This window comes from Vombatus ursinus, unplaced genomic scaffold, assembly GCF_900497805.2.
Source record: "Vombatus ursinus unplaced genomic scaffold, bare-nosed wombat genome assembly UNPS02014847.1, whole genome shotgun sequence".
Lineage (NCBI taxonomy): Eukaryota > Metazoa > Chordata > Mammalia > Diprotodontia > Vombatidae > Vombatus > Vombatus ursinus.
This window is the reverse complement of record NW_020954625.1, coordinates 11,098,049-11,113,083: the sequence shown is the minus strand read 5'-3', so window position 1 is coordinate 11,113,083 and position 15,035 is coordinate 11,098,049. Positions and strand designations below refer to the sequence as shown.

The 15,035-nt window shown below is 41.2% G+C and overlaps 1 protein-coding gene across 1 annotated transcript in view; it reads left to right on the top strand.

Annotated features, from left to right (window-relative positions):
• Positions 1 to 15,035, top strand: part of LOC114026863 (solute carrier family 22 member 15-like) — a 97,593-nt gene that overhangs the window by 52,991 nt on the left and 29,567 nt on the right. Inside the window, exons 9-10 of the mRNA XM_027840609.1 lie at positions 10,781 to 10,921; positions 14,395 to 14,480. Of these exons, the coding sequence (XP_027696410.1) occupies positions 10,781 to 10,921; positions 14,395 to 14,480 (227 nt within the window). The remainder of the gene's footprint in view (positions 1 to 10,780; positions 10,922 to 14,394; positions 14,481 to 15,035) is intronic.

Genomic DNA, 15,035 nt, shown 5'->3' with positions numbered 1-15,035 from the left:
GTGTGTGTGTGTGTGTGTGTGTGTGTGTGTGTGTGTGTGTGTGTGTGACAGAGAGAGAGAGAGAGAGAGACACACACACACACACAATTAACCACACATTATCCTTTGAAAGGATAGTTCACTTTCACAAGTTTTATAAGATTTAGAGCTAAGGGTCTGTAAGGAATCCCAGCTTTTCATATTCCTTGAGTCATAGCTAATGGGGTATAGGCCCAAGCAGAGACCTTTGCCCCTTAACCCAAAAAGAATTTGGGTCTCATTTGTCTAAGGGATTCTCCTTGAACTCTCCCACTTGATCAAGGAGGTCTCTGGCATTCCCCTGAGGCTATAGTCCCATCAACTGGCCTTTTGCCCAATCTCCCAATTCTGTCACCCTTAACCTAGCCTAGCTCTCCATTGTCTTACCTCCCTATGGCCCCTGGCTACTTCCCACCCTTGACCCTATCTAGACCCTGTTCTCCACCTCCCAGTCACTCCCATCAAGATCCTTCCTAGATCCCTTCCACAGTCTTTCTGTATATAAGGTACATCTTGTCTCCAATAAGGTGCTGAGACTCCTTAAGAACCTAGCTAATAGCTCACAAGTGTTCAGATTCCTTAAGAGTCTGGTCAATATGGCAGATCCTTAATAAACTTTGTCTTTGGCTGAAAGAAGGTTTGGGTTGAATTCATGTGGGCAGGACCTGTGTGTTGTGATTTTGGGGTCCCGGCACACCTAAACCTCTAGACCTCATCAATAGCTATACAACATCCCCAAGAATATCAGTGTTAGAAAGGTGGGCTTTGGCAGTAGAGAGTGATTTGGGATTCTTGAACTTACTGTACATTCTCAGACGTTTACAAAATGCTTCCTGAGCTCACATTCTTTAAGAGTCTAGCCAAAGGCTCAGATTCTGAAGATCTGACCCACTTGCATACTTAGATTCCTTAAGAGTCTGCCCGATATGACGAATGTTCTAATAAACCTTGTCTTTGGCTGAAAGAAGGCTTGGGTTGAATTTTTTCATGCAGGACTCATGTATCATGATTTTGGGGTTCCAGCACCCCTAAGCCTCAACATTTGGGGAAATGCCCATTTGGGGAAGCTGCCTAACCCCAAGTTCCAAGGCTGTCTTGTGCTTGGGCTGATGCTCTCAGGCTCTTGGTCCACTAGTTTGATTTGAGGCCATGAACCTGGGTACACCTTCCGCAGCACAGAGGACAAGGACGGATGCCCCATCCAGAAGCGTATGCCCAATTCTGTCAATTCTCTCAGTGCTAGGGAATTAGGAAAACTGCAGGTGCTTTTTGGTTGCCTGAGGCTTACTTGCTCCCTTCTCTCTATACCCCTGAATTCTCCTTCATGGAGGTCACTAACAGTTTAAAATATCTTAGCAGATTCTGGAGGTTTTGTGATCATTAAGGAGTTTTGAAATGCCTCCTTACAACCCTGGTCACTCCCTTCTCCCACTCCCTTCCTTTGATTCCAGAGGGTATCTGTTAATCCCTCTCATAGGAGAAGAGAGCTTCCCCCCCCCCCCCCCCTTGCCCCCCTCCAGCATGGGCCCCACCGGCAATGGCCTTGGGCCCTGGAGCAACCTTTGCCTGGAAGCATCACTCAGGTCAGCACATCCTGCTCAAGGTAAAGAAGCTAGCCTCTGAACTTGGGTAAGCATACTATTTTAAAGTTGTAGTTTTAACTGTTAATGATGAGATGTTGATTCTCTGTGTGAAATAATTTGGAAATGCATTTAACAAAATTAAATTCACCTGATTGGTAATGGGTTTGTTTCAAGTTTCAAATTGGTGAACTTTTTGTGTCAGTTATGTCAAGCAACTTCTCATAATTTGGTTACCCCTAAAATAATTTGGCTATTGTTGGTTATTGTTTTAATGTGTAAACTTGCCAAAAAGCTTGTTCTTTTGGCTTGCTGAGAATTTGCAAGTATATAGAAATAATCTCTTAACGACTGGCTTTTTACACCAGGATAAGTTTAAATTTGAGATGTAAATCCTGGAAAAGTTTTTCCTAAGCTGTGATTAGTGAAACTTGTTGTTTGAGGTAAAAGCTCATGGATTTTATTTTGAGTTGTCTGATGGATTATAATAATTCATCAATAATCAATGATCAATAATTCACCATCTGAGAGAAATGCCACAAGCTACTCAGAGAGAATGTGATGCTGGTAAAAAGTTAGCATCAGGAAAAGCTGAGAGGACAATTTTAGCCTCAGTCTAAGATGGGATCCTCCTGGCTCAGTTTCCCCATTATGTTTCTTTGAAAAGGAATGTTACCCATCTGGCTATTCCCGAGTCTGGCTATGAGGTGGATTTGATACTGCGTGGCTGGAAAACTGAATTATCTGAATCTACACAGAGCTCAGGGTGTTTTATCCTGTCATATTGGGCCCTAAATCTAGTCCCTGCTTTATCCTTTTATAGCAAATTTCTATAATAAGAGCAAGTGGTTAGTAAAAGATCAATGCAAGTGTGTGAGATCTTGCTGTTTTGACCTGAATGTATAGTCGTTCAATACCCCCAAACAACTGAAATTAAGTCAGAAACATCTTCAGTTAGGTTTAGGGAGGAGAATCTCAGTGATAATTGAAGTGAAAGTTAGTCTTTGGCATTCTTTTGTGTAACTATTGAATCCAGGGATGGGAAAACTTCTACCTGCAAAAGTGTTACTTAAACTTTAGAAAAAGTAACAAGATCAGATAATCTGGCAGGTCAAAGGTGAATTATTTTAATGGGGCTCTTACAGTTTTACTTCTCCCTATATCTGGGCCCTGCAGTCTTTTCTGTCAGATTTGTGTCTTCCAGACTACAGGCCATTCACCTACAGTTGGTAGCAAACAATGGGTACCAGCCAATGTCCCCCATTGTCCCTTGGATGCAGCCTGTGCTCAGTTCCAGTCAGCCTCTTTGGGATCCCCTCAAGACGGGGACAGCTCTATACCCCTTGCCAGCAGAAAGCAGTTTCAGAAGCCAAAACTTTGGTCCCTTACCCCAAAAGAATTTGGGTCCCATTTGTTTGAGGGGTGAATGATGGGAATGGGATCTGAACCTCTAAAAGGAAAAGACCATGTCTTTGGGATCTGGACCCCAAAGAGGAAAAACCTTGGACTTTCCCACCTGGCCACATCTCTGGTGTTCACCTGAGGCTGTAATCCTATCAACTGGCCTTTCATTGTGGCTAAGCCCAATCTCCCAATTCTGTTCTGTCACCTCGTAATTGCCCTTGGCCACTCCCCACCCTTGACCCTATCTAGACCCCGTTCTCAACCTCTCAGTCACTCCCATCAAGATCCTTCCTAGATCCTCCCACAGTCTTTCTGTATATAAGGTCCATCTTGTCTCCATTAAGATGCTCAGATTCTCTAAGAGTCTAGCCAAGGGCTCAGGTTCTTAAGATATGACCCGCTTGCATTAGTGGTACAAATGCTTAGATTCCTCAAGAGTCTGCCCAATATGACGGATGTTCTAATAAACCTTGTCTTTGGCTGGAAAAAAAAACAAAACATCACTTTCCTGATAGCAATCCTCTGAGGTACACTAGGATAGTTAATCAATCAGCAAGCTTCTAGTAAGCTCCTACTATGTGCAGGAACTAAACTACAAAGAAAGGCAAAACAAAACAAAAAACCATAGCCCCCCCATTCCAGGAGCTTATATCACAGTCTAATGGAGCATAGAACATCTAAATAACTGGGTACATAACAAATAAGCACCAAGTTGACTGGAGATGATCTGAAAAGAGAAGTCCTTAGTCGCTGGGGGACTGGGAAAGGCCTCCTGCAGCAGGACTTGAAAGAATCCAGGGAAATGAGGAGGCAGAGGTGATAAGGGAGAACGTTACTGACTCGGGGCACAGCCAGGGCAAAGGCGTGGAGTTGGAGGGAGAGATGGACAACAGCAAGGATGAAGGTGAAGCTGGACCTGTAGTGTGTGCAGAGGGAGTCAAATATAGGGAGACTGGAAAGGTGGCAAGGGCCAGCTTGTGAAGGGCTTTCAGTACCAAAGAGTAATTTTTCTTGAATCTTGGAGGTAATAGGGAGCCAGTGGAGCTCTTGGAACAGAGGAGTTATGGGGTCAGACTTTGCTTTAGAAAAATCACCATGGTAAAAAAATAAAAAGAATCATTAGCCCCGTTTTTTACAGGTAGAGACACTTAGGTACATAGAAGTGACACGACTTGTCCTCGGTCACAGAGCAAATACATATCCAAGCTGGGAACTGGAAAACCCAAGTCTCCTTATGCTGGGGCCAACTTAACTGTATCCTATTCCTTTGAATCAGTCGATAAGCACTTACTAAGGGCCTACTATGTGCCTAGCATTGAGCTAAGTGCTGACTCATAAATGCTAATTATTTACTGCACACATGATTTCCTTTGGGACAAGATTGAAGAACATAATTAAAAGTACTGTTAAATACAAAATAATCATCTACTGATGGCATTAGTCTCAATTCTACTGGATTCTTATTGTAAATCTTTCAAGCAGAGATTAGATGTCTAGAGGCAGCTGGATAGCGTTCTAGATAGAGTTCTGGAACTAGAGTCAGGAAGATTTGAGTTCAAATCCAATCTCAGACACGTAGTTATATAACCCTGGACAAAGTCATGTGACCTTGGTCTGCTTCAGTTTCCTCATTTGTCAAAATGAGGATAATAATATCACTTACCTCTCAAGGTTATTGTGGTGATCAAATGAGACAATATTTATAAAGAACTTTGTATACTAGGAAGTGCTATATAATGCTAGTTATTATTAATATTATTATGGAAGGGATTTATTTATATTTGTTATTCATTAATTGATAGTATTTATTAATTTATTAATATCTTTATATTATTATTATGGAAGGGATTCTTATACAGGTGTAGGTTGGACTGCACAACCTCTGAGGACCCTCCCAACTCAGAGGTACATGTAAGGTGCTAAATTTGCCCAGGTCCTCATAATTATTAGCATTTTGTCCTTGAAATTACTTCGGTTAGAGGTTGTGCCTGCTTGTCTGTGTACATATTGTTGTCCCTTGTCCCACCTTCCCCCTCTACTTTCACCTCTATAGAATGTAAGCTCCTTGAGGGCAGGGCCTATTTCATTTTTGTCATTGTCTCTTGGAGACTTGCATAGGGTCTTATCTATAGTTAGGAAGTTAATTAATGCTTGTTGAATTGAAGTTAAAAAAAATTCATGATGTGCCTACCGCTTAGGAAGCACGGTGTTACAGCTAAAGCGAGGGCAGTGGGAAAGAACAATTGGTGGGTTCGTTAAAACAGGCCTTTGATGGCGTCTCTTGTTGGAGGTTGCACAGTCCTGTTGGCATAGTAACCACTAAGTGAATATTTCATTCCTTCCTTCCTTCATTCAGCAAGTAGTTTCCTGAATTGTACAGAATAATAGTCTATGAGCTGAAGCCAGATTTTGTTCCTGGGTTAAAAGTGCTAATGCTGAAAAAATTTCTTGAGAATATGTCCCTCATATTCAACTTGTGAAATATAAATACTGCCCATTAGAATCAATGGGGAGGAAGCAAATGGAGTCCTGGATTGGGAGTCAAAGGACCTGATTTTAAATCCCATCTCCACCATTTACTATCTATGTGATCTTGGGCAAGTCGTGTCTTTTTCCTCAACTTCAATTTCCTTTTCTGTAAAATCTCAAAAGCTCCATTTTATTTCTGAAACCTGTGATCCCTTGGAACATCAACGCAGTTGTAAAAATTATTATTATTATTATTTTTTGAGGCAATCAGGGTTAAGTGACTTGTCCAGGGTTATACAGTTAGTATCTGAGACCAGATATGAACTCAGGTCCTAACTGGCCCTCAGTTATACAAATTCCAAATCATTGCTCTTTACCAAGGACTCTATTAGATTGTAAATTCCTGTAGTGCCTACCACAGTGCTCTGCAAAAAGCATTGTGGTATTGAATGAATGAATGGATATGGCAGATGGGGAAAGTTATTACGCAAGTAAATACAGAACCCTAATGAAGGGAAGTTGAGATGATACTAACTATTCTGCTTTTTGGCAGGGATAGGGAAGAAGAGAGAGGGAGGAGAAGGAAAGGGAGAGAACACCCTAAGATGCCTGGCTAAGTCCCTCATCTGGTGCTTGAAGTCCTCTCCATCCCATGCTTCGATTTCCTCTTTATGATATCTAGCTTGATGGAGAGCCTTGGGAAGTTCCTGACCAACTGTGATTCTTTTCATTTTAAAACTATTTAGATTTGCATTGTTATCTGTAGTTGTTGTTTTTCAGTTGTATTCAACTCTTTGTGACCCTGTTTGGGCTTTTCTTGGCAAAGATACTAGAGTGATTTGCCATTTCCTTCTCCAGCTCATTTTGCAGATGAGGAAACTGAGACAAACAGGGTTACGTGACTTGCCCATGGTCATACAACTAGTAAGTGTCTGAGGCCAGATTTGAACTCAGGCCTTCCTGACTCCTGGTGCTCTATGCGCTATGGTGCCACCTAGTTGCCCCTTCACTGGGCATAAAAAGGAGAGTGTGAATTTGACTCTATGAATTAAAAGTTTCAAAAAGTTGAAGGAAATAATTTATCCCATAGGGATAGAGCCAGAAGGCTTCAGCTTTTCTAAGGATCAATTTCAGCCCATTTCAAATTTTCCCTATGAGGATTTAAAGTAATGTTCATGTATATTCTTAGATTTGTGGATAATCTTGAGAATAAATAGCTACTAATAGAAATAATGACTCTGCCCATTTGGGGTATTCACTAGTCAGTTTTTAAGAACAACCTCTCTTCCCTGCCCCGAGTTGCTATTGGGTCTATTTGGTCAGACCCATCTTCCTCTCTCTCCCTGCCCTTGAAGGATGCTGTCTTAGTGATTCAATGATTTTGAAGATTTAAACAAACCAGTTCTGAATAATTTCTATGGCTAAAGGGAGAAGATTTGTCTGGTGTGAGAGTCGTGTGTGTGTGTGTGTGTGTGTGTGTGTGTGTGAAGTAGATTATCCCTATCTGGAAAATGCAACGATGCCTTGTTTTTCTGGCATAAAGTCATTTTGGAGACTCCTGGTTCCTCCCAATGGTGAGATACCATGTTATTATTCCTCCCACCTAATTGCCTGGATTCCATCTAGAAAATAGGGCAGTAGGGATACAAAGGAAGGGAAGGGGGTGGGAAGCTTCCTTGATGAGGCAGATTGATGTTTACAATGAGGATTCTGAGGTGTTAGTGTGGTATAGGAGAAAGAGTTTTGGGTTAAGAGTCAAGAGATCTGGTATTGAGTCTTGGCTTAGATCCTTACTACCTGTGTGACCAGGAGCAAATCACTTATTCTTGCAGTCTCACCTTCTCATCTGACCAGCCGTTACATTCTAAGGCCATTTGCCCACTGATATGGGCATAAGGAAGGGAATAGGTATCTGTGTAGTGCCTATTCTATGCTAGGCACTGTGCTAAGCACTTTTCACAAATATTATCTAATTTGATCCTTGAAGCAACCCTGCAAAGTGGATGTTATTATTGTCTTCAACTTACAGTTGAGCAAACTGAGGCAAATAGAGGCAAGTGACTTGCCCAGGCTCACATAGCTAGTGTTTGAGGGGAGATTTGAACTCAGGTCTTCTATTTGCTGTGCCAGCGATGTGCCCTCTAGAACCTTAGGTACTACTTTCTGACCGGCTGGTGTACCCTAAAGACCCCTGAGCCTTGCCATCTTCCTCCTTCTTAAAGGATCCTGGGCCTTGCCATCTCTACTACACCTGTGCTCTTATATATCTGTTGTCTCCTCCTTTAGAACATGAGCTCCTTGAGAGCAGGGACTGTCTTATGTTAAAAGTTTGCATTGGCACATAGTAAGGAGTTTATAAATGTTCACTCATTCTATCATTCCTCAGTCCTGTAATTCAATGATTTCCTCAAGACCTATTGAATTATGTAGGAATATTTACCCTCCAACTAGATGATCTAAGATGGCTGTGCCTTTTGAGTTGTTTTTTTTTTTTTTTGCTTTTTTATATGTTTTCCTTTACTCTTAGCTGTCATTTCTTAGTTTTCAAAGTTCCAGCCTCCAGCAGCACCCTCCTGAACTCTGCTAATTGGCCACTTTGAAAATCCTATAGGATGAGAAACCTTTAGATTTGTATTTAAAATAAGAGTTAAAAGAGGCTCTGAGTGAGGTTCTCTTTTCAAAGTACAATATATGGACTTATTATAGAATTTAGAATTGCAAATGACCTTAGATATAATCTAGTCCTACTCCCTTACTTTGCTGATGAGGAAACTGAGGCTTGGGTAGAAGGATGTATGAAATGAATTGCTCAAAGTCACATAGGTAAGCAACTGGGAGGATCAGGATTTGAAACTGGGTCTTTTTATTCCTAATCCAGAGTTCTTTTGTCATACAATGTGTTCCTTGTATTTTGCAGTATGCCTTTGGGTATCCTAGAGACTTCTTTGCTTTCCCCATGTTTTTCAGTCATGCCAAAGCATGGCTGAAAGATGAGCACTGGATAAATAGGGCATTACTGACCTATTTCTTTGTGCTATTAATTCATTCTAAGTACTTATCACTGTCCCTCCTCTTTCTCTCTCTTCTTTTTAGTGCCTAGAATGCTCAAGCATCACAGTTTTTTGGATACTGGGAGAATCAGGCTACACTAGAGGGAAGGGGAAAGATGATGACAACTCATATTTTTTTTTTTTTTTGCTTTTTTGGTGAGGCAATTAGGGTTAAGTGACTTGCCCAGGGTCACACAGCTAGTAGGTGTCAAGTACTGATTTGAACTCAGGTCCTCCTGACTCTAAGGCCGGAGCTCTATGCATTGCGCCACCTAGCTGCCCCGACAACTCATATTCTTACAGCATTTCAGAGTTTCCAAAGAACTTTCTTCAAAAAAACCCTTTGAGGTAGATAGTATGTTGTTATTGTTGTTATTGTTATTAATTATTCTCCTTTTACAGAAATGGAACTGAGTTTCCCCGAGGTTAAGTATGATATGGCATGGTAATGATAATAGCTAGCATTTGTATAGTCCTTTGAGGTTTGTAAAATATTTTACAAATGTTATCTCATTTAATCCTCATAATAACCATGTGAGGCAGGTGCTATTATCATTCCTACTTTAACAAAGTCACACTTTACAGATGTGGAAACTGAGGCTAAAAGAGGTTAAGTGACTTACACAGGGTCATATGGTTAATAGGTATCTGGGGCAGGATTTGAATTCACATCTTCCTAATTCTAAGTCCGTCACCCTCTCCACTGTCCCACTTGCCTGCCCTGGCTGTAAGAAAAGGGCCAGGAGTACTAACCCTTGGAATGAGCTTAGGATGGCAAGGAAATCCAAGGATAAAAACCAAGGGTTAAAATAAAAAGCTGTATTGGGGAAAAGAAGATCCAAGAGAGAACAATTCTTGTTGTTTGGGATGGAGGGGATGATGGTAATTGATGAGAGAGATGATCAACTCTAATTTTCCTTCCATCTTCTCTGCCAAGTACAAAGATCTTTGGCCTGGAAAGACTAGCACCAAAGTGGCTCATGAGAGTTGCTACCCAAGATAAGTAAGGCAATAAGAAGGAAGCACCTACCTGCCCTTGATCAATCAAGCAACTAATCAACATTTATTAAATACCTACTGTGTGACAAACACTAGACAGTTAAAGTTGCTATGTTCAAGTCACCTGCCCCAGATGAGCTGCATCCTTGGGTACTCACTGAACTGGAAGATGTGATTGTTGAGAAAATGTGTCAGTGGTCTTTGGAAGATCTTAGGGAAGAGGAGAGGTCCTGGGTAATGGTCCTGATTTTCAACAAAGGGAAGAAATTAGAATCTGCAGACAACAGGCCAGTGAGCTTGACTTCTCTTCCTGGGAAAATTCTAGAGTGTATTGTTAAAGGCACGGTTGGTGAACATTAATCAAGAAAAGAAAGCAGCAATCACAAAGAATTAGCATGGCTTCATCAAGAAAAGGTCGTGCCAGACCAACCTTGTTTCCTTTTTCGATAGTGTCATTAACTCAGGAGATCAGATGTAGAACTAATGAAAGTGTTTGACAAAGTCTTTCATGCTAGGTTCATGCTAGGCCTGAGGAAAAGATGGATCAGTATGGACTAGAAGATGGCATAATTTGATGAACGCGGAACTTGCTGAATGTCTTTGGCCAAAGAGTAGTTCAATGTTGGCTTGGAAGGGGAGCTGTAGTGACTTAAGCTTGGTCTGGTGCTGTCTAGTGGTTTTTGTTTCTGTTTTTTTGATGAGGCAATCAGAGTTAAGTGACTTGCCCAGGGTCACACAGCTAGTAAGCTTCAAGTGTCTGAAGCTAGATTTGAACTCAGGTCCTCCTGACTCCAAGGCCAGAGCTCTATCTACTGCGCCACCCTAGCTTCCCCTCTGTCTAGTGTTTTTGTCATGACTGGGATGAAGGCATTTTTGAAGGCATTTGTAGCACACTTACCAAGTTTTCAGATGTCTAAAAGTTGGGAGGGCTGGCTAAGACATTGGATGATAGCATCAGGATTCAAAAAGACCTCAGCAGGCTAGAATGCAGGGCTGACTTTGCTAAGATAACATTTAATCAGGATAGATATAAGGTCTTATCCTAAGATACAAAAAGCCAATTTCACAACTGCAAGGTAGAGGAGGTGTGGCTAAAAATAACCATTAATCTGAGAAAGATCTGGAGGGCTTAGTGGACTGGTGAGCCCACTGTGAGCTAGCAGGGTAATATAGTAACAAGAAAGAGAATGTATTTCAGATTCAATATGGGGAACATGTGACCAATACTAAATTGATATTAACATTAATGGATATTTTCAGGTATGTGTGTAGCCTGGTATACTATGGCCTTACTTTGAATGCTGCTGAGCTCAAAGGAAATCTGTACCTGAATATAGCTTTGTATGGCCTGGTGGAAGTCCCAGCATGCCCTCTGTGCATATACTTCATCGAGAAGCCCTGGTATGTGTTATTTTGTGTGGCTGATTTTCTCTCATAGCTTTATAAAAATGATTAATTGTCTGAAATCTGAGTTTCTCTAAACTCGGAGCATTTTGTTATTCCAAAGTAACCCATTCCCAGTTCACAGGAAATGATAAATCAGTTCATCTTGAAAAACATAGATTAAGAGCGTACTATGTGCAGGGAAGTGTGCCAGGCACTGGAATACCAAGACAAAGTGAAACACTCTGCCCTGTAGGACCTTCCATTCTAAGAGGGGGGAAATTGCCATGTCCACAGATAAGAAAGCCAAGGATTTCGTGAAGGTGGAGAGTTTAGTAACAGCCAGGGCAATCAAGGAAGTCTTCATGTAAGACCTGTCAGCAGAGAGGAAATTTTCTTTATTTTGACCAAACAAGGGAATATTATGAACTTGTTTGTGCATATATAGGACTGCAAGGCTTTCAAAGAGTTAACCCACTTAGAAGGTGAGTCATTTGCAAACCTTTTTATATGCTAGGCTTAGAACTGACAAGTTCTTAATGGCGGTAAGTGCTTAAATGAAGCTGGGATGTGGTTGGCAGTATTCTCTCGTTAGATTTACCTAAAGCCTCCAGGAACCTAGATTTGGAGGCTGAAGGGACCTTAGACATCATCTTTAATCTCTACATTTTATAGATGACACACAAGTTGAGTGACTTGTTCAAGGTCTCCTAGGTAATGAGTGACAAAGAACCCAGATTTAAACTCAGGGCCCCTCACTCCAAATTCAGTCCTTTTTCAAGTGATTTTGCCAAGGTCCAGCTGTCAGAGCCCAGAATCTAATACAGGCTTTCTAACTCTTACTTCCTGCATTGCTGTTAATATCAACTAGGCATTTTTTAGCTATGGGACCTTTGACTCTCTGGATCAATTTCCTCATCTGCAAAACATTATAGTAATTGCAGTATTCACAGTGTGGTTATGAGGCTTGAATGAGATGGACTTTGTAGATCTTTGAAGGCTTTATTAAGTATCAGTCAACCAATAAGTATTTATTAAGTACCTACTGTGTTCTAGGTTCTTTTTTTGACACTTCAATTTATTTTGAATTATCAACAATCACTTCCATAAGCTTTTGAGTTTAAAATTTTTCTCCCACTCTCTCCCACCTCCCTCCCTAAGACAACGTGCAATCTGATATAAGCTATACGTATATATTCCTATTAAACATATTTTCATATTAGTGATGTTCTAAGTAAGAATTAGAATAGGAGGAATCACCAGAAAGAGGAAACACAATGCAACAGAAGAAAAAATATAGCGAATAGTATGCTTTGATCTGCATTCAAACTCCATAGTTCTTTCTTTGGATATGGATAGCATTTTCCATCACGAGGCCTTTGGAGATGTCTTAGATCCTTGTGTTGCTGAGAAGGGTTAAGTCTATCAATATTAGTCATCGCACAACGTGGCTGTTACTGTGTACAGCGTTTTCCTGGTTCTGCTCATTTCACTCTGCATCAATTCATACAAGTCTTTCTAGGTTTTTCTGAAGTCTGCCTGTTCATCATTTCTTACAGCACAGTAGTATTCCATTACATTCATATACCACCACTTGTTCAGCCATTCCCCAATTGATGGACATCCCCATAATTTCCAATCTTTGCCACCACAGAAAGAGCTGCTATAAATATTTTTGTGCATGTGGGTCCTTTTCCCATTTGTATGATCTCTTTGGGATGTAGCCCTAGAAGTGCTATTGCTGGGTCAAAGGGTATGCACATTTTTATAGCCCTTTGGGCATAGTTCCAAATAGCTCTCCAAAATGGGTGGATCATTTCACAACTCCACCATGTGTGCTAGGTTCTGTGCTAGGAACTAGGGATACAAAGTAAAAAAATGAAAGCCTGTCCTCAGAGTTGAATTTCTTCATGGGGAAACAATGTATACATAGATAAATACATACAAATAGAGGACAATGTGGGAGGGGGAACTGGAAAGCACTAGTAGCTGGAGGACTTCTTAGAGGCATCATGTAGAATAGGGATTCTAAGGTGAGGAGGGGGTGCATTCCAGGTATGGGGACTGAAAGGTCAAAGGCATTGAGGGGAGATGGAGGGTAGTGTGTGAGGAACAATAAAAAGTCGAATTTCTCCAAACTGTAGAGTTTGTGATGGAGAGTGCCGTATAAAATAAGATTTAATAATAATTATGGGCATTACAGATAAAGCATTTGCCAGGTTCTTTGCTCATTATCAGTCAGTTTTACCTTCCTATTATCAAATAGGAAAAAAAGAGCATAAACGCTCTTCACACTATATTTTTTCTTTTATACAAGAGAAACTCTTGGCAGAATACCCTTTCCTGACTCTTCTGGAATGTGTTAGACTCCTGGAGTATTTGTTAATTCTGGGAATTAGTGGAATTAAGCTTCTTGGAAATTGACCACTCCTTCCATTTACAGCATTTAAGCTGTCTAGGGTGAAATGATGGGGAAGAAACTGTTTCCAGACCAAAGTCTCAGTGAGATCTGATTGGGATTTGGTGAAAGCATTCTGGTCTTTGAAAAGATTGTCTTCTTTATCATGAATTTGGGCTGCCATTTCTTCTTCTAGCCCAACCCCCTTCCTTTACAAACAAAGGAAACTGAGAACCAGAGGAGTGATGTGATTTAAGGGAAAACAGGAGAGAAGTGGAAAGGCTACGGTTAAAACCAAGGTCCTCCAACCCCCAAACTTGGGGTCTTAGCACTGAAATTGTTCTACACTCTGTGCACCGCACCCCTTTCCCCCAGCTCTTTACAGGTCCTAGAAGATTCTAGATTCCAGACTCTTTCCACTACTCCCCATTGTCTTTTAAAACTTCTCATAGGATTAAGAACTAGAAGGGATCCCAAAGATAATTTAATTCAATTTCCTGATTTGACAAAGAGGAAATTGAAGTCTAGAAATGGGCAGTGTCAAGGCTGTTACAGATGAAGAAACTGAGGTCCAGAAATGGGAAACAAGTTAAGGATGTTACAGATGAGGAGACTGAGGCTTAGAATAGTTAACTGGTTTGACCAAAGTCCCCCAGGTGATAAGGACTACAGGCCAGGTCTGCAGCCTGGTCCTCCTGCTCTGAATCCAGCTCTCCAAGGCACCACCCCTTCTTTCTGTCCCTGGATAACAACATTTTAAGCTTGATAGGAGATGCTTTCCTTTGCCTGAGAAGCAGATATCACATTTTATCAAGAGACTTGAGGGGTTGAAGCCCTGGCCAATTTGCTGTGGGCATCTATTCTCAATTCTTTCGGGGTGAGATTTTAATCCTCTGTCGGTCTAAGTTATTTGCATCTTGCCCAGGTGGTACGCAGTAGGAGCCCTAGCTTGATGGACGGATCTCCTTGGCTCAGCCAAATACTCCCGGCTCGGCCAAGAATTCACTGACGTTATTTACTCGGGGAAATGAAGGCAGCCGCCGCATGAAGCGTGCCATCTGCCACGTCTGACCTTGTGTGCTTTTTCTTTTAGGGCAGGGAGACGGAAAACCACCTCTGCTTTTCTCATTTTTGCAGGATTTGCCTGCATCTTGACCATGTTCTTAAGTGAACGTTCAGGTAAGTACAAATTATCCAACGTATCAAAACCTGTGGCTATGAGAGGAATCTGATTATCTACCCACAAATTCTCAGGATGCTCAAAAAAATCCTCTAGGAACATAGAGGGAGAGGAGCAGGAAAATAGCGATGGTGTTCATTGACTTGAGAACTTCAAAATTCATAACAAGTTTTTTATAATCTTTTGAAACAGACTAATTTTAGAGTGGAGCCAGTCACCAAGCATTTATTAAGTGATTACAACATGCACAGGTCAATCTTTTCATCTTTTTTTCTTAAACAGAACTTTGATTTCATTGGTGTAGCAAAATCCTGGTGAGATGAATCATGAATCATGAATCATGAATCATGAATCATGAAGATTAACACCCCCTCAGCAACAGATAGTCTTAGAGGCTGACTGGGGTGCTGAGAAATTAAGGGGCTTGTTGCCCAGTGTGACACGGACAGTATGAGTCAGAGGTAGCATTTGAACCCAGGTGTTCCAGATTCTGATGCCAGCTCTCTGACCATTACACTGTGCTGTTTCTCACCTCTTGATTATTCATGTTAACA